This window comes from Phyllobates terribilis, unplaced genomic scaffold, assembly GCF_046119375.1.
Source record: "Phyllobates terribilis strain yellow unplaced genomic scaffold, ASM4611937v1 Scaffold_5__5_contigs__length_657084704, whole genome shotgun sequence".
Taxonomy (NCBI): Eukaryota; Metazoa; Chordata; class Amphibia; order Anura; family Dendrobatidae; genus Phyllobates; species Phyllobates terribilis.
Genome location: NW_027362765.1, coordinates 379,341,698 through 379,367,986, shown reverse-complemented (window position 1 = coordinate 379,367,986; position 26,289 = coordinate 379,341,698). Strand labels below are relative to the sequence as shown.

Below are 26,289 nucleotides of genomic sequence, written 5' to 3'. Positions count from 1 at the left end.
TAGTTCTATCCACAGTGCTGCACCGCCCTACATCTCCTCCTCATCTAACATCCTACTAGTGCTATCCATAGTGCTGCACCGCCCTACATCTCATCTAACATCCTACTAGTTCTATCCATAGTGCTGCACCGCCCTACATCTCCTCATCTAACATCCTACTAGTTCTATTCATAGTGCTGCACCGCCCTACATCTCCTCCTCATCTAACATCCTACTAGTTCTATCCACAGTGCTGCACCGCCCTACATCATCTCCTCATCTAACATCCTACTAGTTCTATCCACAGTGCTGCACCGCCCTACATCTCATCTAACATCCTACTAGTTCTATCCACAGTGCTGCACCGCCCTACATCTCATCTAACATCCTACTAGTTCTATCCACAGTGCTGCACCGCCCTACATATCCTCCTCATCTAACATCCTACTAGTTCTATCTATAGTGCTGCACCGCCCTACATCTCATCTAACATCCTACTAGTTCTATCCATAGTGCTGCACCACCCTACATCTCATCTAACATCCTACTAGTTCTATCCATAGTGCTGCACCGCCCTACATCTCATCTAACATCCTACTAGTTCTATCCATAGTGCTGCACAGCCCTACATCTCCTCCTCATCTAACATCCTACTAGTTCTATCCACAGTGCTGCACCGCCCTACATCTCCTCCTCATCTAACATCCTACTAGTTCTATCCACAGTGCTGCACCGCCCTACATCTCCTCCTCATCTAACATCCTACTAGTTCTATCCATAGTGCTGCACCGCCCTACAGCTCCTCCTCATCTAACATCCTACTAGTTCTATCCACAGTGCTGCACCGCCCTACATCTCCTCCTCATCTAACATCCTACTAGTTCTATCCACAGTGCTGCACCGCCCTACAGCTCCTCCTCATCTAACATCCTACTAGTTCTATCCATAGTGCTGCACCGCCCTACATCTCCTCCTCATCTAACATCCTACTAGTTCTATCCACAGTGCTGCATCGCCCTACATCTCCTCCTCATCTAACATCCTACTAGTTCTATCCATAGTGCTGCATCGCCCTACATCTCCTCCTCATCTAACATCCTACTAGTTCTATCCACAGTGCTGCATCGCCCTACATCTCCTCCTCATCTAACATCCTACTAGTTCTATCCATAGTGCTGCACCGCCCTACATCTCCTCCTCATCTAACATCCTACTAGTTCTATCCACAGTGCTGCATCGCCCTACATCTCCTCCTCATCTAACATCCTACTAGTTCTATCCATAGTGCTGCACAGCCCTACATCTCCTCCTCATCTAACATCCTACTAGTTCTATCCACAGTGCTGCACCGCCCTACATCTCCTCCTCATCTCTGTCTATCACCAGTGCTCTCTGTTCTGCTAATGATCCAAGACTAACATCATCCATAATCAGAACCTTCTGCTCCTGTCTTTAGACTTCTCTCATGATGTGCCAGTTCTCTGGATTGCACTACCCCAGACAATTTGGTTAATTCCCAGTATCCACAGTTGTGAGTACTCTGAAAATGCATCTTTTGTGGCAGGCCTCTCTCATCCCCTCACCAGTCTGTGTGCTCAGTCCTCCCTTTCTACATTTTTCCTCAGAATCTGGTCCCATCATCTGTTCCCACACCCCCCATGCACTCAGCGTCTGGATACTTACATATACAGATGACGACCGCTTCACGTGGCTCCGCTTACACTTATTATACCGATGTCCGGACCGTACACGACAATCACTTTCTATCTTTTTTGTCTCCCCTACTTCTATACAGATTTAAGCTTGTGAGCACGTCTCCTCTGAATTGTACAGTGCTGCAGAATAGGTCGGTGCTATAAAACCAAAATTATATTACTAAATATTTTGCACCGATTGACTTCTACAGGCTCTTTGCTTCCCTTCACTCACATTCAACACGGATGTAGTCTGTGGTCATAAATCAGCTGAGAGGAGATCAGAAAAGTCAGATAAAAGAGGAACAACCTCCCCTTTCAGGCCTTTAGGATGAGCTCACTGATGAATTCTAAGTTACCTCATTCTACAGCCAGCAATAAAGACCGCGATATATAGGCCACAGCAGGCAAATGGTGCAAAATTTTTGATGAAACCCAATAGCAAAAAGTGATTTTTAGCCCCAAACGGTGCAACCTCTATATTTAACTTTTTATTTTTATTGTGCTTTAAATAAATATGGCATTATTGTCATCCTATCAACCCAAACCACCACAAAACGGTGGCACTAAAAATAAAATATCCTGCAAAAAAACAAAACAAAGCCACAAGCTCTATGTGGCAACTTTGATGGAAAAATACAAAAGTTCTCTCTTTGGAAACGAATATAAAAAAAAAAAAAAAAAAAAAAACACCGGCAGCTTCCTTACCGGTCACCAGATGAAAAGCGGAGAGTTTTTGCTCTAAGTATATTCCCACTGCTCCCCTGAACATTAGTTGTTTCTTTAATCTGCCATACGGTTCTAGAGGAGTTGTTTTAACTTCGTGCTAACTTTATGGGATGTACAAAGGGGTGTGGCTCACAGGATCCTTGGGGCGGGTCTCCAGGTCTTTTCTACAAAAAGACCATCAAAATTAGCACTAAATAAAATAGGCCATTTTTTCAATGGGGAGGAGGCACCCTCTGTCCTCCCTTTTATTTGCAATCAGACAGCAAGCTATCAAGGGATTAAAATGGGTTCCCTTGAGGACCACTTGGGGGGTTATAGGCCGATGATATAATCCTATTTCTGGCCAGTCCAAGAAAACGGAGCGATCAGATGGCCGTATAACATGCACAAAGGTCGCATTGCAGTGCTCGGACTGGCCGGCGGCTCTCCTGACCAGAGCGGGACAGCTGCATAGAAATACATGAAGCTCAGGGTCAGGAGAGCTGCCGGCCAGTCCAGACATTGCGATGCGACTGTCGTCCGTGTGATATACAAGTATGACTGCACCCTTACACTGCCTTTGTTAATGGATTGATTAATGAATTTGGCTGACTCTCCGGCCTAAAAAATAGACTGGCAGAAATCCATGTTTTTACCTCTAAGCACTGTGGGATGGAGAGTAGGGGATGAATTCTGCACGAATAGTATCCAACTTTAAATATCTAGGTATATACACAGCAAGAAATCACACGCAACGCCATGATTTATACTGACGAGCAGAAGGGTAACAATGTTCAGGCTCCGTATCGCACCATCCTCTACAGCTCCAACTGTGAGACGACCATCATTCTATGGACAATCATCTTGGCTATCTCATACATAAATTTGACTTGCGACTATTTAGCATATGATTAGTTATACAGATTCTTGTCAGGTCACTGCATCGTTACTGTTTTGCTCCTAAAAATCTAAAATTTTTGTTATTTTCTTAGTATATCCATCTTTGGCTTTCACCACTGCCTGAATCCTTCGGAGCTGCTCTCCATCAGATTCAAGCATGGCTCCACAGAAATCGGATCCCAGGTCTCTTCTACAAGTTCCCACAGTTGGTGGATACTGGTTGACTCACTTGGGTATGTATACACCTCCACCCACAAGTGTTGGATTGGGTTGAGGTCTGTGGACTGTGGGGGCCAATCCAGTACATCTACTTCATTGTCATTGAACAGTTTCTTCACCAATCTCGACATATGTGTCGGGTCGTTGTCCTGCTGGAACACTATGTCGTCCTTTTCGTACCCATAGAACTCGAGTGTACAAAGAAACTCGTCATGTAGGATACTTACATATAGCTCAGCATTGAGGCCACCATCGATCCTGGTCAAGTATCCAATACCTTTAGGTTTGAAACAACCCCATATCATCAGGTTTCCTCCACCAAACTTGACAGATCCTTCAATTTCTTGATGTGTTAGCCGTTTTTCCCCCTTGTTTCTTCCATCAGAGCCTATTGACTTTCATCTCATTGCTCCAAATCACCCGTTTCCAATCTTCTACTGTCCACTTTTCGTACTTTTTTTGCAAACTCGAGCCAATGCGTCTTATGACGATATTGAAGTCGAGGCTTCTCCACCTTTTTTTTCGGGCCACCATTCCAGACTTGTGTAACGTGCGTCGCACGGTGCTTGAATGTACGTCTGTGATCTCACTATTACGAAGCATACGAGCCTCCTCCACTGCCGTGTTTGACGCGCAAGAACTGATAGACCTTGTGAAGAGCCGACTTCTTGACTCCAATATTTTGCCAGGACGTTCACCTCTTGGCTTCTGAATGGATGGACGGACTTCATTTCATATTCTTCCAGCTGTCATGGCGCTCACATGATGCAGTTTGTCAATTTTCTTGGCCGAGAGACCCCTATCGATGAGTTGGATGATGCGGTTTCTCTTTTCTTGGGAAATCTTCTACATGGCTGCTCCTCGATTAAAACCAGTGACCTTTTGCTTGGAAATCAGCCTAATAACACACTGTGCTAACTAGGGAATGTGAGAACAGGTTGTAATTTGTAGTATACAGGAAGAAAAAGATTTTTCCACCACCAGGAGCAAAACAGTAACAATGCAGCGACATGAGAAAAATCTGCAAAACTGATCATATGCTAAATAGCTGTAAGTCAAATTTATGTATGAGATAGCCAAGATGATTGTCTATAAAATGATGGGAGTCTCACGTTCAGCAGTAGAGGATGTGAGATATGGAGCCGGAAAGTCAAAAGGTCAAAACATTGTTACCCTTTTGCTCATCAGTGTAAATACAGCGGTGACCAAAAGTTTTGCTTTTTTTTTTTTTTTTTTTAAAGTGTGATTATTTCTGTCTGGTTGTTGCCATTTTCCTGGTGACTTTAGTAAACCGGAAGCAAATGGTTGTCAGCAAAAAGGATGAAAATTGTGTCGAAGACATTGTTTTATGCCTTTAGGTGTTAGTTTTCACCATTTGCTGGGCCTAATGTTTTGCATATTTTGTCATGGGTAGTCGAATTTTGCCTACTTTTTTATTTATTTATTTATTTATTTTTTTATGTGTTTTTAGGTTAAAACATGGCAAAGACCAAGCCAAATTTATTACCAGATGTCAGAAAGCTTATTATTCGGAGAATAAAGTCAGGCAAAAGCCAAAAAGAGGAGCTATGGAATTCACCTGTTCTCAGAGTCAAGTGTCACGTATATTAAAGAGAGAAATAGAAGGTTCTGGAACAGCTGATGAACCTAGAAGTTGGACGACCACCGAAAAAGTCCTCCAGAGTTGATCACATTATTATGAAAAAAGTCATTATCTGATGTCCATAAAAGTGCTGTACAGATTTCACTCGAAATGAAGGAAGAATATGGGGTCAAAGTGAATCGCCAAACTGTGATGCGACGGCTAAGAGCAGTAGGGCTGAATGTACGAGGAGCAGTCAAGAAGCCCTCCATCTCTGCAAAGAACCGGAAGGTCCGACTTGAGTTTGCCAAAGAACACAGCAATGGAAAGAGACAGATTGGATTCATCCGACCACAACACCTTAGACCAAGGTCAATCTGTTTGGTAGTGATGGCAGCACTGCAGTGGGGGAAAAAAAGTCTTTAGTCAGCCACCAATTGTGTAAGTTCCCCCACTTAAAAAGATGAGCGAGGCCTGTAATTGACATCATAGGTCGACCTCAACTAGGAGAGACAAAATGAGAAAACAAATCCTGAAAATCACATTGTCTGATTTTCCACCAAAATTTGAAAAAACATTTCTTTCCAAATCAGACAATGTGATTTTCAGGATTTGTTTTCTCATTTTGTCTCTCCTAGTTGAGGTCGACCTATGATGTCAATTACAGGCCTCGCTCATCTTTTTAAGTGGGAGAACTTGCACAATTGGTGGATGACTAAAGACTTTTTTTCCCCACTGTATGTATACACCGCCCAATTGGAAAACGTAATGATGTAAGGTACCAAAACACCTACAGTGAAACATGGTGGTGGCAATGTCATGGTTTGGGGCTGCTTTCTGCATCTTCCATTGGCCCTCTGCATAGAATTGATGGAAATATGACTGCAATCATGTGCAAGGATATACACACACATCCAATTTACTCAAAAATTGGTTAGCAAAGAAAAAATGTTCACCTGTTGCAATGGCCGATCCAATCACCTGATTTACACCCATAGAGCACATTTGGGATGAGTTGGGGCGAAGAGTTGGGGCCCGCACCCGTAGCAATAAAGACAAATTGTTTGCAGATTTGCAAATGGACTGGAGCAAGATCCCTCAAGATGTCTTGAATACCCGAGTGGCTTCAATGCCCCGTTGATGCGGTGCAGGAATTACAGAAAGAGGTTATGCTACAAAATACTAAGTTATGGCACTGTAAGCAATGAATTAGTTGTGATTCATAAATAGTAGATGCAAAACCTTTGGCTGTATATCCCCTCTTTTGTCATACCTGCGGGAGAAAATCAGAATATAGGGAGCCCTCCCTCTGTCAGTAGCTAAGAGAATCAATGTCATTAAAATAATAGTCCTCCCTAAATTCCGGTATATTCTGGACCCTTCAGCCTCCGTGGGGCTCAGACAGACACAAACTGAAGCTAACTGCCCTTCCGAGGCCCAGGGATGAGGCAGCGGCGGCACTCCCGGACTACTTCTCATACCACTTTGCTTTCTACAAACACTGGACAGCAGATAATCATTTGCCTAATTGTGACCACCACCTTGTCTGAGTCTTCAGAGTCTATGGGGGTCTTGGAGGCACCAGAGCAATACACAAGCTCCTTCTTGCACATCCACAGACTTGCGTAGTGGGGAGAGACAACAAATAGATTATTCAATTCAAGGACACGGTAGCAGAGTTCCTCTTATGGTATAACGGTGCTCTTCCTGAATTCCCAAGATGCTCAGTTTTGGACGAACTTAGGAGTGAAGACTCTGGCACAGGGTGTTCTTGTTTCCTTCGATCAATGTTAACAGCTCTAAAACCCCAGACACGCTTTCTTTAGGTATCTGCAACTAAGGCATGTCTTAAATATCCAGTTCCCAGAAATTCTCTCATATCCTCATACCCCTGATTGGGATACTAAGGAGCCAGGGACCCAAGGGGGTGATCTCCTAAGCAGGAGATGCTCCTCATCACCATTGTTCGTTGAGGCCAAATGGGAGGACAGTATTACCCTTACTGTCAGAGGAGGATTGGATCGAGGTCTTGATCTTTCCATATGTTTCACCAGCAATTAATAACAAGCTTGTCCGGATGTATATAGTTCATCAATGCTACCCGACTCCCAAGCAGGTATGAAATGCGTAGATCCACCACTGCAGATTGCCACAGGTGTGGGGAAGAGGCGGCAGATTTTATACACCTGATGTGGTATTGCCCTCCTATTGGAGACTTTTAGAAAGAGGTCCTAGCTTTCCTCATCGAGATCATACAACACCCTGTACTCTTCTGCCGTAAGGTGCGTTTATTAGGAATCCTTGAAGAAGAGACCTGGCCTCCCCACCCTCGCACTCTTCCCAGGGGAACCTTGTTTTTAGGCCCTCAAGGCGATCGCCATAAGATGGATGGATAGAAGACCCCCTTGTGGATTTCACACTCGGTCAATATGGCAAATACTGAAGCTTTCTATGAAAGGGCGGTATATAAAAATAGACAATGTCCTCAAAAATGTGATAAGGTATGGAAGCCTTAGCTTCATTCTCCTGTGACTCACATTAGTCCCCAGGCAATGAGGATTCTCTCATGATAAAAGTATGTGATACTTGGGGCCTGACGTGGGCATCTTATGCTTTTGGTTAAGATATTAGACCCATGGTATGATAAGGGCAGGGTTATCTTTGCCAGTGTGTGGACAGAAGGGAGAGGACATCCCCTTTAAGGTCCATAAGCTGGCATCAAGGCTGGTCTGCATTGTGGCAAGAGGACACTCACCATTCCCATCATGCCGTACGGGCTCAGTGCTCCGGCCTGGAAAGTAGAACGGGCAGCAAGAGACATGAAAAGGGAAAAAAAAGGAGCAGACATGAGTCTCAGACAATGTAATACATTACGGCAACGCAGAGCTGGTACGCGGCATCACCTGCATGTCCCGATGTCCGCCGGTGCGAGGGAGCGCTGGGACACTCCCGTCCGTCAGACTCAGAAATGGCGACATTCCGAAATTCCCGGAAAACATGCGTCTCATGTGCTGACGGTGCAATGCGAATGGATCCCTGTGGAGGAAGAAGCGATATGAGGAGTGATCACAGGAGGAAGACCATCCAGAACGTGCAACAAAAGAAAGGGGGCAGCACTCACATCAAGAACATGGCGGGATCCTGGGGGTCGGTGTCTCTCATGAAGCGAAACATGGCAGCTGACCGTTCTTCTACCTGCAGAATATTCCTGGGAAAATCTAAAGACACAACTGATGGGAAAAAAAAGTGGAAAACTCAGCAACATATTTGTCTTTGCTACTCTTATACATACACTGCTCAAAAAAAATAAAGGGAACAACAGAATATAACTCCAAGTAAATCAAACTTCTGTGAAATCAAACTGTCCACTTAGGAAGCAACACTGATTGACCATCAATTTCACATGCTGTTGTGCAAATGGAATAGACAATAGATGGAAATTATTGGCAATTATCAAGACACCCTCAATAAAGGAGTGGTTCTGCAGGTGGGGACCACAGACCCCATCTCAGTACCAATGCTTTCTGGCTGATGTTTTGGTCAATTTTGAATGTTGGTTGTGCTTTCACACTCGTGGTAGCATGAGATGGACTCTACATCCCACAGAAGTTGCTCAGGTAGTGCAGCTCATCCAGGATGGCACATCAATGCGAGCTGTGGCAAGAAGGTTTGCTGTGTCTGTCAGCGTAGTGTCCAGAGGCTGGAGGAGCTACCAGGAGACGTGGAGGGGGCCGTAGGAGGGCAACAACCCAGCAGCAGGACCGCTACCTCTGCCTTTGGGCAAGGAGGAACAGGAGGAGCACTGCCAGAGCCCTGAAAAATGACCTCCAGCAGGCCACAAATGTGCATGTATCTGCACAAACGGTTAGAAACCGACTCCAAGAGGGTGGTATGAGGGCCCGACGTCCACAGATGGGGGTTGTGGTCACAGCCCAACACCGTGCAGGACGCTTGGCATTTGCCACAGAACACCAGGATTGGCAAAGATGAAAGCAGGTTCACACTAAGCACATGTGACAGAAGTGACAGAGTCTGGAGACACCGTGGAGAGCGATCTGCTGCCTGCAACATACTTCAGCATGACAGGTTTGGCAGTGGGTCAGTAATGGTGTGGGGTGGCATTTCTTTGGAGGGAAGCACAGCCCTCCATGTGCTCGCCAGAGGTAGCCTGACTGCCATTAGGTACCGAGATGAGATCCTCAGACCCCTTGTGAGACCATATGCTGGTGCGGGTGGCCTTGGGTTCCTCCTAATGCAGGACAATGCCAGACCTCATGTGGCTGGAGTGTGTCAGCAGCTCCTGCAAGATGAAGGCATTGAAGCTATGGACTGGCCCGCCCGTTCCCCAGACCTGAATCCGATTGAGCACATCTGGGACATCATGTCTCACTCCATCCACCAAAGTCACGTTGCACAACAGACTGTCCAGGAGTTGGCGGATGCTTTAGTCCAGGTCTGGGAGGAGATCCCACAGGAGACCATCCGTAACCTCATCAGGAGCATGCCCAGGCATTGGAGGGAGGTCATACAGGCACGTGGAGGCCACACACAATACTCAGCCTCATCAGGAGCATGCCCAGGCGTTGTAGGGGGGTCATACAGGCACGTGGAGGCCACACACAATACTCAGCCTCATCAGGAGCATGCCCAGGCGTTGTAGGTGGGTCATACAGGCACGTGGAGGCCACACACAATACTCAGCCTCATCAGGAGCATGCCCAGGCGTTGTAGGGGGGTCATACAGGCACGTGGAGGCCACACACACAATACTCAGCCTCATCAGGAGCATGCCCAGGCGTTGTAGGGGGGTCATACAGGCATGTGGAGGCCACACACAATACTCAGCCTCATCAGGAGCATGCCCAGGCGTTGTAGGGGGGTCATACAGGCACGTGGAGGCCACACACAATACTCAGCCTCATCAGGAGCATGCCCAGGCGTTGTAGGGAGGTCATACAGGCACGTGGAGGCCACACACAATACTGAGCCTCATTTTGACTTGTTTTAAGGACATTACATCAAAGTTGGATCAGCCTGTAGTGTGTTTTTCCACTTTAATTTTGGGGGTGACTCCAAATCCAGGCCTCCATTGGTTAATAAATGTGATTTCCATTGATGATTTTTGTGTGATTTTGTTGTCAGCACATTCAACTTTGTACAGAACAAAGTATTCAATGAGAATATTTCATTCATTCACATCTAGGATGTGGTATTTGAGTCTTCCCTTTATTTTTTTGAGTAGTGTATATTACTGTGCAAAAGTTTTAGGCAGGGGTGAGGGAAAAAAATATGCTGCAATGTAAAAAGCTTCCAAAAATAGCAATGTTAAAGGGAACTTGGAGATTCAGGCTGTCCAAATAACGGGCAGCCAGATTCAGAGCTCTACTGAACAACTGCAGACAAATATATTACTCTATCAAACTTTCTGGCCTTTCAGAAAAAAAATATACTTTGAAGATCTGGCCAAGGACCAAAGCCAGAGAGGAGACTAGGCCGTCTCAGCGCTGATACATTTATATCAAGAGACACCTGTTAATCACCTGCTGGGAAGAACCATCCAAGGACTAGTCTCGTCTCCGGCTATGGTCCCTGGCTAGATCTTGAAAGTAGATTTTCTCTGGAACGCCGAAGTGTTTCAGAGAATACTATACTTGGCTGCAATTTATGCTTTCTGCAGCATGAATCTGGTGACAAGTTCCCCCTTAATATATTTTATTAATTGATAAAATAATAAAGTCAGTCAGTCAATGAACAAAAGAGAAATGTAAACCCCATCAATATTTGGTGACCGGCTGAGAGACCTTGCTGATGCAGTATAACTACCTTGTGTCTTGTTGCTGTGCTCAGTCTCGTCATGGTGTATGACTGGTGACATGGAACAGTCTTCCACAACCTCATCTTTGTAGCAGAGTATGGCTATTCCTCAACCAGTTTTAAAGGAATTGTCCAGTCTTAGAAGAAAAATTGAATCTCAGACAGACTTCTCCAAATTTTTTTTCTATATAGAAAAACACGCAGGAGTCTAGTCTGCACTTGGACATACACCCGCACGGTGATCACGGGAATTGTGACATGGAGTGCATCACAACCCTTCTCAATTCGGTAGTCTGCAGTCTTTTTTCTGAGACCAGACAACCCCTTAAACCCTTATAAACCTCCTAACAAAACAAAAAAAATAGTTTCAAAGGGTTATAATTTTATCAGCAATTTCTCAAAAAAAAAAAAAAAAAGTTTTTTGTAAATTATGGAACCACATCACATTAGAAGTGACTTTGAGGGGCCTTTATGACAGAAAATACCCAAAAGTGACACCATTCTAAAAACTGCACCCCTCAAGGTGCTCAAAACCACATTCAAGAAGTTTATTAACCCCATAGGTGCTTCTCAGGAATTTATGCAAGGAAGGAAAAAACAAAAACAAAACAAACAACATTTTAACCCCTTTCTGACGTTGTACGTTTTGTGAACCTCTGAAAAAAAGGACGACACTGAACAGAGGCCAGACGGAGTCCAGAGTAAGGCCGGTTTCACACATCCTGATATTTCCGGTACCGGAAAAAACAGTACCAGAAACGTGTGTGTCTTTGTGCACCTGTGTGGCAACCGTAGGAGAAAGTCATTCTCCTTGGCTCCTCTGCACGAGTGGTCAGGTGGGTTACAGCGGGGGACATCTTCGGACAGGTGAGTATAAGGATTTTTTTATTCCTATTCATTTTTTTACGCCAGGACACAGCGGGAGCAGAATACTACTCTCATCATTGTCCCTTGCTCGTGCTGATCGCAGCGCAGGTAGGGGACAATGATGAGGGCAGCGTTCAGCACCCGGCGCTTGGGAATAGCGCTAACTGTACCCTGATTCTCAGGCACCGGTACGTGTCACACTGATAACACATAGATCACATCCGTATGTCATCAGTGTGGGACGTTTTGCGGCCCGTGCAGCGTGAAAAAAAAATGGACATGTCAAAGTGTTTTGCCCACAGACACAGGGTCCGTGCAAGCACACCAACATGTGCACAGACCCATTCATTTGACTGGGTCTGCATGTGTATGCGTCTCCGGTACGTGTGAAAAACGGTCACCACACATACCGAACACACTGACATGTGAAAAGAGGCCTAACTCTGCGGCCTCATAGTGAATGGATCCCTCAGGGTTTCATCTGAATTACGTCACTCAGAGATTTAAATGGAAACCCCAATATCACTGCTCAGCGTAGAGCACAGGATAAATGGGAACATTTTACATAACATTTTGGATCACAATAAAAGCAAGTCCCCACTCAGGTCCGTCATCTGTTAACGAAACTATAAGGGGCTTCCTTCCACGTTACTAGTAGCACAAAAGGCTCTGGAGAAGCAAAATGGCCCCCCTTGCCCTCCCAAAATAAATTCAGCAAATTCTGTGCTCCCAAATACAAATGCCCACCTCCATTCTGAGCTCCAGTGTGTGCCTAAACCGCAGTTAGCGTCCACATGTTTGACATTTCTGTAGCGATGAGAGCCTGCCCAATTTATGGGTGCACGTCTCCAGAAGCATGAGGTGGTCACTACACCGTACTGGTCACTACAGCAGCAGTTTTCAATTTTCACTCAGCAACATCAACTGCTGCTTGTTTCTGGAAAACACCATATAGTAAAAATCCATACCACACCTGTAGAATAATTCCCAAAGGGGTATCATTTTCAAAATGGGGTCACTTGAGGGGGAATTCAGCTCTCTAGCACTTATGGTCTCTGTATTTGGAGTCCGCATACTATTCTAGGAAAATCTGTGCTACAGGGGGCAAATAGTGCTCCCTCCGTAGTCTCGCCGTGTGGGTAAGCAGTACTGTACAGCCACATATGGGGCATTTCTACATTCAGCAGAAATTGTGTGACAAGTTTTGGTGCCATTTTTACCCATTTCCCAGTGTGAAAATATAAAATCTGGGGCCAGAACAAAACTTTGGTGGTAAAAATTTAATTATTCTTTCTTCACCGCCCAATGGTGTAAATTTCTGTGAGGCACATGTGGTGTCAGTATGATCACTGCACCCCTAGATAAATTCATTGAGAGGTGTAGTTTGTAGAGTGGGGTCTCATAGGGGTGGGGTTCTGCCGTCCTGGCACCTCAGGGGTTCTGCCAATGTGACATGGTACCGTCAAACCAGCCCAGCAAAATATGAACTCCAATATGGCGCTTCTTCCCTTTTGAGCTTTGCACTGTGCCTCAAAAGTAGTTTTCGACCACATATGGGGTATTGGCCTGCTCAGGAGAAATTACACAACAAATGGTATTGTGCAATTTCTACTGTTACCCTTATGAAAAACATTTTTGTGGGAAAATTTGAACATTTTATTTTTACGGATCAATATTATAAACTTCTGTGAAGCACCTGGGGGGTTCAAGGTGCTCATCACACATGTAGATAAATTCATTGGGAGGGGGGGGGGGGGTGTCTGGTTTCCAAAAAGATCGGCACGTGTTGGCATGGCATCTCCACTGTTTAGGCACATCAGGGGCCCTGCAAAAGCAACATGACGCCCGCAGACCATTCCATCAAAGTCTGCATCCCAAAACGTCACTCCTTCCCTTCCAAGCCGTGCGCCAAAACAGTAGTTTTCTCTCACATATGGGGTATCAGTATACTCAAGAGAAATTACACAACAACCTTTGGGGTCCAATTTCTCTTGTTACCCTTATGAAAAATAAAAAAATTGGGGCTAAAAGATCATTTTTGTGGAAAAGTGATTTTTTTTTTTTAAATTTTCACAGCTCTACGTTATAAACTTTTGTGAAACTTGAGGGTTCAAAGTGCTCACCACACAAGTTCCTTAAGGGGTTTAGTTTACAAAATGGGGTCAATTGTGGGGGGTTTCCACTGTTTAAGCACATCAGGGGCTCTCCAAACACAACATTGCGTTCACTAATTATAATTATTCAAGCAAATTTTACATTCAATAAGTCAAATGGCGCTCCTTCCCTTCCGAGTACTGCCGTGCGCCCAAACAATAGTTTTTCCCACATATGGGGTATTGGCATGCTAAGGAGAAATTGCAGAACAAATTTTGGGGTCCATTTTTTCCTGCTACCCTTGTGAAAATAAAAAAAAAAATGTGGGTCTAAAGTAACATTTTTTTGTGAAAAAAAGTTAAATGTTCATTGTTTTCTTCCACATTCCAAAAATTCCTGTGAAGCACCTGAAGGGTTAATAAACTTCTTGAATGTGGTTTTGAGCACCTTGAGGGGTGCAGTTTTTAGAATGGTGTCACTTTTGGGTATTTTCTGTCATAAAGATCCCTCAAAGTGACTTCAAATGTGATGTGGTCCCTAAAAAAATGGTTTTGTAAATTCTGTTGGAAAAAATTAGAAATAGCTGGTCAACTTTTAACCCTTATAACAAAAAAAAAATTCGCTCCAAAGTTATGCTGATAGAAAATAACATTTCCCACATGTCTACTTTACATTTTGTGTGACATCTCTCCGATTTAACGGCATGAAAATTTAAAGTCTGAAAATTGCAAAATTTTCACCAAATTTCCGTTTTTTCCCACAAATAAACGCCAGTCATATTGAAGAAATTTTACCACTACCATGAAGTACAATATGCCACGAAAAAAATTTTCAGAATCAGTGGGATCCTTTGAAGCGTTCCAGAGTAATTATCTCATAAAGTGACACTTGTCAGAATTGTAAAAATTAGCCTGGTCGTTCATGTGCATACAGCCTTCGGTGGTCAAGGGGTTAATTCTTCCTACAAAAATGTTCATTTAGCCCCAAATTTTAAATTTTTACAAGGATAACAGGGAAAATAGACCATATAATTTGTTGTGTAATTTCTCCTGAGCACGCCGATACCCCATATGTGGTGGAAAACTACTGTTTTGGCGCACGGCAGGGCTCGGAAGGGAAGGAGCACCATTTGACTTTTGGAGCACAAAATTGTCTCTTATAGTTAGTGGAAGCCATGTTGCGTTTTCAGAGCCCCTGATGTGCCTAAACAGTGGAAACCCCCCACAAGTGACCCCATTTTGGAAACGACACCCCTCAAGGAACCTATCTAGAGGTGTGGTGAGCACCTTGAACCCACACAGGTGCTTCACAGAATTGTATAACGTTGAGCTGTAAAAATTAAAATTTTTCCCACAAACATATTCCTTTTGCACAAGGGTAACAGGAGAAAAAGGACCATACAACGTATTGAGCAATTTCTCCCGAGTACTCCGATAGCCCATCTGTGGTGGAAAACTACTGTTTGGGTGCATGGCTCGGGAAGGAGCGCCAATTGAATTCTGGAGCTCAATTTTGGCTTGAACAGATTGCGGATGCCCCTGACATGCCAAAACAGCAGAAATTCCCACAAGTGACCCCATTTTGGAAACTACACCTCTTGGAGGAATTAATCTAGCGGTGTAGTGGGCATTTTTAACCCTCAAGCGATTCACAGAATTGTATAACATTGGGCTGTGTCAATGGAAAATTACCATTTTTTGCAAAATGTTACTTTGGCCTCAAGTTTTCAATTTTCAAAAGGGGATAATAGGAGAAAAAGAAGAGTACCATTTGTTACGCAATTTCTCCTGAGAAGGTCGATACCCCCCCCATATGTGGTCGAAAACTACTTTTGAGGAACAATGCAAAGCTCAGAAGGGAAGGCGCACCATACTGTATTGCACATTTTGCTGGAATGGCTTGTGGGTGCCATGTCACATTGGCAGAGCCCCTGAGGTAGCAGAACCCCCTAAAAGTGACCTCATTTTACAAATGAACTCATCTAAGGGGTGCAGTGATCATGTTGACACCACATGAGTGTCACAGAATTTTATACCATTGGGCGGTGAAGGAAAAAAAAAAAAATTACATTTTTACCACAAGAATTTTGTTTTGGCCCCAGATTTCCCCAAATGGCACCAAAATGTGTCAGACAATTTTTGAAGAACGTGGTATTACAGTACAGTAGTAATGTGGTTGTACAGTACTGATTAGCCACAAGGCGAGACTCTGAACGGAAGGAACGCCATTTGACTCTTGGAGAACAAATTATTGTACGCAGACGACATAGAGAGTCCCCAAGTGCCAGAAGAGCAGAATCTCCCCTCAAGTGACCCCATTTTTTGGAAATTACACCCCCTCTGGGAATTTATCTACAGGTACAGTGACGATTGTGACTTCATGGACGCTTGCCAGAAACAAGCAGCAGTGGATATTGTAAATCTGCCAGTGTAGTGCCCGTACGTTGTAGTGCCCAGTGCATTGCGCCCATCTCATGCTTCTGGAGACACGCACCCGTAAATTAGGCGGGCTCTCATGGCTACAGGAATGCCAATTGTGATTTACACACTGTGGGGCTCAGAAGGGAAGGGGGGGGGGGGCATTTGGATGTGGGAGAGCAGACTTTTCCAGAGCCTTTCTGCTACCAGTAACATGGAAGCCCCCTATATTTCCAATAACAGATGACGGACCTGAGTGAGGACTTTTTTTTTTTTTTTTAGTGGATTGAGTTGAAGCTTTTATTGGGAACATTTTACATAACATTTATCCTGTGCTCTACACTGAGCACTTACATCGGGGTTTCCATCTAAATCTCCGAGTGACGTGATTTAGATGAAACCCCCCCAGGGGATCCATTCACTATAATGAGGCAACAGAGTTACTCTGGACCCAGTCTGGCCTCTGTTAAGCGTTGTCCTATTCAGAGGTGCACAAAACTGTGGTGGGCAGCTTTTTTTTATATACACCTAAAAAGACTGACACCATTAGATCATAGGCCAGACGGCGTCCACGGTGCCTCCACCTGCCTCATTACAGGGAATCTTCCTCCTGGGGTTGCGTCTGAATCACGCATTTTGGTGATTTACACGGAAACCCCGGTGTAAGCGCTCAGCGCAGGATAAATGTGAGCCGAGCCTTACTGCGATCTTTGGGAGGCAGAATGAACAAGTCAACAGCAGGTGAAGATTTTTTTTTTTTTGCGCCATTCCTCATGCGGTATAAGTGATTACACGACTTTATTCTTCAAGTCTGTGCGATTACAGCGATACCAGATTTATTGTTACGGGTTTTTTTTGCTTGGCTGCTGTCACTAAAAGACACTTTTTATTGCAAAAACAAGTTTTTGCATCGCCATATTTTGAGAGCTATCGTTTTTCTCTATTTCTCTCGAAATAGTCATGTGAGGGCTTGTTTTTTTGTGGGACGAGTTGACGTTTTTATTGGTACCGTTTTTCGGGCGCGTGACATTTTCGGATCACTTTCTATTCCGACTTTTGGGAGGCAGAATACACTAAAAGCAACAATTCAGGAACTGTTTTTTGTTATGTCGTTCTGCGTGTGGTAAAATTGATAAAGGCAGCTTTATTCTTGGGGGTCAGTATGAAAACAGTGATACTTTATTATGTTTTTTTTGTGTTTTGGCGCTTTTATACAATAAACACTATTTTATAGAGAAAAAAAATAAAATTATTTTTCGGCTGATGGAGCTGTATGGCGGCTTGTTTTTTGCAGGACAAGATCAGGTTTTCAGAGATACCAGTTTTATTTACATTTGTCTTTTTGATTGTGTTTATTTCACTTTTTGGTTGGCGGTATAAATGATAAAAGGTTTTTTTTTTAACGGTATTCACTAAAGGGGTTAACTAGTGTGACAGTTTTAAATGTAGAGTCGTTCCGGAAGCGGCGATACCAAAATGTTTTTTTACTTAGTCCCTCTACGGGACTTAAACTTTTAGCACTCTGATCGCTGATATAAAGCATTGAAATGCATTATACCTGTCAGAGCTGCACTGACCGAATCCTCTTAGACCTCGCTCTGTGCATGGTCTAACAGGCTTTTCGTAGCTCTGTGACCCGGATGTCGTTATGATGACCCTGGTAACCATGGCAATGATTGGGCCCTTACAATAACGTTGTGGGCGCAATTCGGACAGGAGCCCCCTCCCTCCTAAATGTTGCAATCAATATCAATTGCAGCAGTCAGGGGGTTTAACAGCAGGGGGGGCATCCTGGCTGCAAGAGCCGGGTCTCCGCTGTCATGAAAGCTGAGCTCCTGGCGGCGATCGCACGCACACAATCTCCATGACGTAACTATACTTCATCGGTCAGAAACGCCTTCCCTTCCATGACGTATGGGTATGTCAAAATGTCATGACGGGGTTAAGCAGCATTCATGACTGTTTCAACCTACATACATACATACATACATATATATATATTATATATATATATATAAAAAAAAAAAGGATGATAATCACCGGTTTGGTATAATTACCGTAGTTACTCATACACCCAACTATAATCCTATAAAATCCCTGACTGTGCAGGAGTGGCCTAGAAGAACTGATGAAGGTAAAGGGCGGTCACCGAATGCTGATGGGATTTACATTTCTCTTTTCTTCATTCACTTTGCATTTTGTTAATTGATAAAAATAAAACAGAATGTTTCTAGATTTGTGAGCTTCTTACTCTGCAGCAGTTTTCCCCCCAACACCAAAGACTTTTGCACCTTACTATATACACAGTCAGTGATTCCCTGCTCTATTCATATACACACACCCCCAATTCCCCATAAATTGGGACGTTGAGTAAAACGTGAAGAAAACTAGAATGCGATGATTCGGAAATCTCTTATCGCCATATTTTATTCGCTGCAAAACATAGAACAGATCAGAAGGGGAACGTTGGACATTTTTCCATATCATTTGGAAAAAATAACTAATTTGGAAACTGATGACAGCGACACATCTCAGAAAACATGTGCCCGGGCCGTGTCCTCCATTGTGTAGCGTCCCCTCTGCTCATTATAACAGTCTGTAAATGTTGAGGGAAGTGAGGAGACAATTTACTGGAGTTTTGGGAGAGGAACGTTGTCCCCTTCTTGTCTGATGTCGGATTCTCGTTGCATCACAGTTCAGGGTCTTTGCTGAATTTTTTTCCATTTCATAAGGCACCAAATGTTTTCTGTTGGTGAAGGTGGACTGGAGGTGGACGTTTAATCCCCTAAACTCTTCTTCTGCGGAGCCGCTCTGCTGTGATGGAAGCAGTCTGTGGTTTACCATTGTCTTGCTGAAATATACAAGTCCTTCCCCGAAATAGACATTGTCTGGATGGAGCAGATGTTGTGTTATCATTTCTATATAAGGCTCAGCAGTGATGACGCCTTTCAGGTGTGCGCTGCGTCTGCCATAGGCAATAATGCCCCCTATACATCAGAGATGCAGGAAATGTGCGCTGACATCAAGGAGAGGGACCATTCAGAAATCACATTTACCCTCATGTAACATAGTAGTCCGTGCTCAGCTGCCATCATTTACAGACATTCTGATTAACCCTGTATAAAGTTTTACTGTTCTACGAGAATTTTCCTGACATTTTCTCAGTTACATTTTACATCAAAAGACATGGACCGTAAACAGCTGACAACACAGCAAATGGATCTCATTGTGGAAAGCTATTAGTCAGGAGAAGGGTATAACAATCTCCAAGAATAAAATCTACAATAGACACTGAAAAGATGTCATCAAGTAGCAGCTTATATTTGGCACAACAGTGACATTAACTAGAACTGGAGGTGCCTCAAAAATTGATAAAAAGACAAAGAAGTTGTCTGAGAGACTGTCAAGAGGCCGGCAGCAACAGTAAAGGAGCTGCAGGAACTTCTGACAAGTACTGGTTGTGTACTGCATGTGACATCAATCTCCTGTATTCTTCATACTTGCTGTTCTCTAACAGAGTTTAATGGCAAAATTTGCAACAGGTGTTTGATCCAAGAATCGCCCAATAAATTTCAGGGTGCAATTAGAATTGGTATTAAACAGTCATTCACATCACACTGTTCACATTTTAAAATCATGAGACCAAGACGACATCTAACAATTGATCGACAGTACGCTGTCATTGCGAGGCTTCAAGCAGGATGTTCTCAGAAGGAAGTGGCCACTGAGCTTAAAGAGTCAGAGTCATCAGCAGGTGGCAACAGAGATACAGAGACTGGAAGAGTCACAGAAAGGCAGAGAAGTGGAAGTCCTTTAGCCACATCCCACACAACTCCAGGAACATTTAAGAGGATGAGAGGCACCCAAGTGTCACGTCAGACTATTCGAAACCATTTATGTCTGCGTGCTAGACAACTTGCAAGGTAACAGACCACCCCACCAGGCACAGGTGTCATCACAGGGAGCATCTACGCTGGACGCGGGACCAGTGGGCCTCAGTGCGTTCACTGATGAAAGTAATTTCACGCTGAGCGGAAATGATGGCCGCCAATGATGTTGAAGACGTCAAGGAGAGCACTATGCATCAGTCACAGTTGTCACCAGACGAGCCTTTGGTGGTGGTGTTAGTGTGAGCTGGTGTGTCTAGTCAATAAAGAACTGCCCTACACTTTGTGACAAGCCTCTACTACCTGAATAACATCATTAATCCAGTCATTATGCCTCTGCACAAACCACACTGGCCTAATTTCATCTTCATGGATGACCATGCTCCAGCTTATCAAAGTTGTATCATTAGGGAACCTCAAATGGAGCGGCCTGCACTTTCTCCAGACCTGAATCCCATAGAAAACCTATGGGATCAGCTGAGTCATAGTGTAGAGGGTCATAACTATGTACCCCAGAACCTCAATGACCTGGGGGCTGCCCTTCAAGAAGAGTGGGATATGGCCTCAGCAGACAAGAACTCCACTTGTGAACAGCGGGAGATGTCGTTGTCAGCTGTAATTGATGCTCAAGGCCACATTACAAGTTATTGAGACATTGACATTTTTTGGGAAGGGGGATATCCACCACTGTTCTTGGCTTTTCTTTCAATAAATTGTTTGAGATGAGGAAATCACCATTGCTGCTTCTACAGAAAATGCCCAACTTTCATGATAAAATGTCACTGGAGAGTGTGCTTTTTACGTTTTCAGTAAATTTCGCCCGAAAGCCAAATATCCCTAACTTTTTGTGAGTAGTGTAAGGGTGTGTGCACACCATCCGTAGAGGCAGCGCTTTGAACACAGTATACTTTATGCTACGTTCAAAGCGCTGCAAGCAGGTGAAGCCACATGTGTTCATAGAACCGTGCAGATTCACTGCATCCTACCCATTGCACTGATAGAATTTCTCTTACGGAGACTAGTGACTCTGCAACAGAGATTGACATGCTGCGATCTGGAAAGACGCGCCACACGACCGTGTCCGCAGGAGCAGAGACGTGTAGCGGACATGGGATTTCTACAAATCCCATCCACTATGCTGTAACAGCTGGCAGCTGCGGGTTTGACGCTGCATAACACTCCTGATCGTCTGCACATACCCTAAGTCTGGCCTTTGGGGTAGGGTGGTGGCAAGACAGAAGCCTTTTATTACAAAGAAAAACATCCACGCCCGGCCAAAACCTATGTTGAGTCTTCAAAAAGCATGTGGGAAGATGTACTATAGTCTGATGAGAACAAGGTTAAACTTTTTGGCCAGAATTCCAAAAAGGAGCAAAGCAGACACTGCGCATATCCAGAAAAACACCATACCCACAATGAAGCATGGTGTGTGTGTGGGGGGGGGGCAGTATTACGCTTTGGGGCTGTTTTTTCAGCGGCTGGAGCTGGGGCTTTAGTCAAGGAGGGGGGGGGGGGAATCTATAGACATTTCCAAATATCAGTCAATTTTGCATCAAAGCCTTCAGGCCTCTGCTAAAAATGACAGACCCCAGACAGGTCAGTGATTATATATATATATATTCTATACACACAGTGTATACTCAGTGATCCCCCTCTACTATATGCATATAGGTCAGTATCCTGCCCTGTAATACATCTATCTCCCCCTCAGCTCAGTGACATCTTCTCTCTGCTGTGCATACACACAGGTCGGTGGTCGCCTCTCTCAGCCCTCCCCGTACATACAGACATCCTCCGGTCAGTCACCCCCTCCCCTCCGCCATCCCCGCGGTCCCCGGTTACCTGGTAACGTTCCGGATTCGGCTCGGCGCAGCCTATAACACAACAATAACACAGCCTCGCAGCGGAAGTGACGTCACACTGCCTTCTCTTCCATAACGGAGAAGAACCTTGTGCACTTCCGTCTTTCCCCCAGCATGCACCGCGCAAGATATGACGCTTCTCAGAGGGGTGTGGCCGCCTGACAGAACAGAAGGTGCCACTGCAGTACCCACAAGAGCCAACAGGTGTCGCAGGTAGCACGTATCACTGTGAGCGGCGCACTGCGCAGGCGCGCTGGTCTCTGCTAGGATCAGATATTTTATTTCTCATTTATATTCATTTTTTTCACTTTACTTTTTGTACCCCCCCCTCCTGTTTGGTCCTATATAGCACTATATAGACTTTCTCATTTTTTTTCCTCCTGCCTTTGGAGAGCCATAACTTTTTTTTTTGGCATCGTCATATGATTATTGGATTTTTTTTTGCTATCCAGATTTTTTTTTTTAAATTTAATCTACCATCTATGTATTGGGAAAAAAATTCCTTTGTGGGTGGATTTCCACCATTTTTGTGTGTTTAGCTTCGCAGCAGTACCGTATGGCTGACGTTATCCTGCGGTCAGCGCAGGCGATGCCTAATTTATATCGTTTTCTTTGTCTTTTACTACTTTAACAAGTTTTATTAAGTTTTTAGAAACTTTTTTTGTGTGTGTGTTTTGTTGTGTCACCGTATTGTGACACCCAGAACTACTGAACCATTTTACTTTTCCATCCGCTGACTTTTTTTTTGGCATCGTCACTTTTTGACCACTTTTTATTGCATTATTTTGGGGAGGGGAAGAGGCGACAAATAGGATTCTTGTGTTCACGACGGGTGGCAGAGGAGACCCCGGCTCACGGGAGATGCTGACATGTCCAGTATCAGAGTTATCTCCGATCCCGGCTGTTTATTTCTGCCTGCTCCCCCGACTATAGACAGAACTAAGATTTCTTGCTGCTTTCTGCTGTAAATATATGCCATAGGAACCCAAGGGGTTAAAAAGTGGTCACTTTACGATTGGTGGAGGTCAATTTTTGGAACCCTTAAAGGGGTATTCCCCTCTCCAAGATCCTATCCCAATATGTAATAGGTGTAATAATAATAATATTAGCAAATACCTCCAATTAGAAATGTAGGATAGTTCTTCTGATTCACTATGTCGCAGACATTGCAGGGCCTTATCTATCCATGGTTACGACCACTAACAACTAACTGACTGTCACTATATGAGTGGTCATAACCATGGATACCTAAGCTACCGCAATGCCTGCACATGGGGTAAGCGATATAGCTAATCAGAAGAACTATGCTACAATTGAACTATGCTATATTTCTAATTGGAGGTATTTGCTAATATTATTATTACACCTACTATATATTGGGATAGGATCTTGGAGATGGGAATACCCCTTTAAGTCCTTCCTGATATAGAACGTGTGGAGCTGTGTTATTCCAGGGGAATCTGCCTGTGACAACAGCAACCAGAGCTTAGCTCCAATCGCTGCTGCTTAATCATTTAAACTCTGCTGTCAATCACTGGTTGCGGAGTGCTCCAAGTCCCATCAGCCCCCCAGTAACACAATTGCAGGGCGTAAATAGGTTGTCCTCCAGTAAAGAGCAGCCGAGGAGTGGTCTTCATTTCAGAATGTCAATTTTGCTATTTACTGCAATCCTGTAGTATTGTATTATATAGTATAAGCGACCAGAGGATCAAGGTTCAAGTCCTCTAAGGTGGACTACAAAATAAAGTAAAAAAAAAACATATTTAAAAAATAGAAAAAAATCAAATAAAAAATAATATATATATATATTTATTATTTTTTATTTTTCCTATATTTTTATTTTCATTTTTAAAAATATTTTATTGCATTGTATTTAGTATTAGCAATAGGAGGATCAAGGTTCAAGTCCTCTAAGGTGGATTATAAAATAAAGTAAAAAAAAATGTATTTAAAAATAAAAAAGAAAATAAGATATGTATATGTATATATATATATATATATATATATATATATATATATATATATATGATTTTTTCATGCTTAAAAATATTTTATATATTATAATTTATATTATTTATTATTTTTTATTTATTATGATTTATATTTATATTGTTATTTATATTATTTATATATATACAAATATATATACCTATAGATAGATAGATAGATATTTGAATCTGAAGTCTTCTCCCAGTTCAAAAATAAGGAAATAGAAAAATAAAAATATCTGATATCGTTGCATCAATACAAATTCGACCCACACGGTAATGTGGAAAAAAAAGGAAACTCCATCATTCAGTCGCTGCACCTCCGTAAAAGAAGTAATAAAAAGTGATCAAAATGTTGTATAAACCGCCCAAAAGTGTGTGAATTAATAATAATAGTTTGTTGTGTAAAAAAAAAAAATACAAGTATCAAAAATTGGCGACACAAATGAATTTTTTTTATTTATATTTCACCACTTAAAAACAAACTATATACCGTAGGTTTATCATCGTCATATTCGTATTCATTTGAAGAATCACGCTCAAATAAAAGCAAAAGCCAAAAAACAATGGCGTATTTTTCATCACGTCACTGCACTTGGAAGTTACATTTCCCATTTTTCAGTATATTATTTGGTAAATGGAGTCAAATAATTCTACAACTCTTCCTGCAAAAAAAAACAAAAACAAGCCCTGATACAGTTATGTGGACAAGAAAAATAAAAAAGGAGAGAAAAACAAACAAAAAAAAAAGGCTATTAAAGGGGTTGTTCTTTAAACCGGTGATATATGTTCATGGGATGACCCCTTTGATCCTATTTCCCAGCGATGCGCTGTCACTTTACTGGATGGTAAGAAAATACGGGATAAAATATTTAGATTTATTTAATTTGTAGATGGAAATTATGAAAAAAAAAGATGATAAAATGTGGCAGATGTCAGATGGGATAGATATCATTGGCATCAGTGTAATATTCTGCGAGCCGTAACGTGGCGGCACCACCCGGGGCTGTGTAATAATAAGCTTAAAATAATAATCACATGATGCCGGATGAGGAGAGGTAACCACTAACCGGATCCATTAGAGACGAGGCGACCCACTTCTCTTTCATGTTCGTGGACGCTGCATTTGACTCGCCCCCTGGGCCGTGGGGCACTCGGATCCGGGCAATTAAGGGAACAGTGGGAGTAGTAGTGGCAACCCAGTTCCGTGGCTCAGGGTGGTCAGGCCAATGGTAGTCTGCTACGTGCTTTAGATAATGTCTGACTACGCCACTCGTGGATTGCGGTTATTAGGAACCGCCGCTGCAAGGCAGTCCGCTGGGGCTGATGATGGGTGCAGCTGAGGTAATGTGACTCCCCACGGGAAGAGTGCAGCCCCAGGGCAGTGTAGTGGATGGTGGGAGTGATGGTAGTGAGAGTCCCAGTACCGGTAGTGCCGGAGGAGCGAAAAAGCACACAGACAACGTACTGCAGTCCAGCGTCTTTACTCACGGTTAATATCCAAGTCACTTCAGCTGGCAATGACTGCCCGAGCCGTGCTGCGTCCACCAGGTGTGGGGCTCGGTCAACTCCCAGGCAGTTCAGGAGCATGGCACAGGACCCCCTTTTATCCTTTCTCTGGCCTGCCTCACCAGTGACCCACTTTTGTCCAGCTGCCGCGGACCTGTGCGGTTAAACGTGGGCCCCGTCCTCCGCTGTCCTATATGGTGCCTTCCTAGCAGGTTTGATGAGGTGTCGCACCAATATATGATCACGACGACCGGTCTTTGGCTGAGGGTTGTTTCTCCTCCACCAACTTGGGATCCGGTACCCTTAATCTGCCTGACCCTGCACCCTGGATTCTCGTGGGTTCTTAGGGTCCCTTCCACCTTCTTGTTCCTCAGCCCTTCTGTTTCTCTGTCTCTCTTTCTTTGCAGTTCCTTTCTGCTCCTTTTCCTTTCTCTTGGAGCTGAGATGAGCTAGAATCTCAGCTCCCCTTCACCTCCTCCTCGGCCTCTTCTCTAGGCCCACTTCTCCTTCTCCTCTCAGGCTCCGGCCTCTTCTCTAGGCCTGCCTCTGGAGCAGCACTCAGCCTGAGCTGCTGCTCCCTGTCAGCTCTCCTCTCCTCACAGACTGAACACTGATCTAAGATGGTGCCCACCTTTTATACCTCCTTCTAGCCATGAGCCCAGGTGACCAGCAACCAATGGGCTCCTTCCTACGCTCAGGAACTGCCCCCTATCTGCCCCTACAGCACTGGGTGTTCCACCCCTCCCTCCCCACTCCAGCAGGGACATGG

The 26,289-nt window shown here is 43.9% G+C and overlaps 1 protein-coding gene across 1 annotated transcript in view; it reads right to left on the bottom strand.

Moving 5' to 3' along the window:
- Positions 1-22,141, bottom strand: part of MLF2 (myeloid leukemia factor 2) — a 32,278-nt gene extending 10,137 nt beyond the window's left edge. Inside the window, exons 1-4 of the mRNA XM_073684866.1 lie at positions 22,004-22,141; positions 8,204-8,312; positions 7,986-8,118; positions 7,838-7,873 (exon numbers count right to left, since the gene is read on the bottom strand). Of these exons, the coding sequence (XP_073540967.1) occupies positions 7,838-7,873; positions 7,986-8,118; positions 8,204-8,256 (222 nt within the window). The 5' untranslated portion in view covers positions 8,257-8,312; positions 22,004-22,141. The remainder of the gene's footprint in view (positions 1-7,837; positions 7,874-7,985; positions 8,119-8,203; positions 8,313-22,003) is intronic.
- Positions 22,142-26,289: the final 4,148 nt, after the last annotated feature.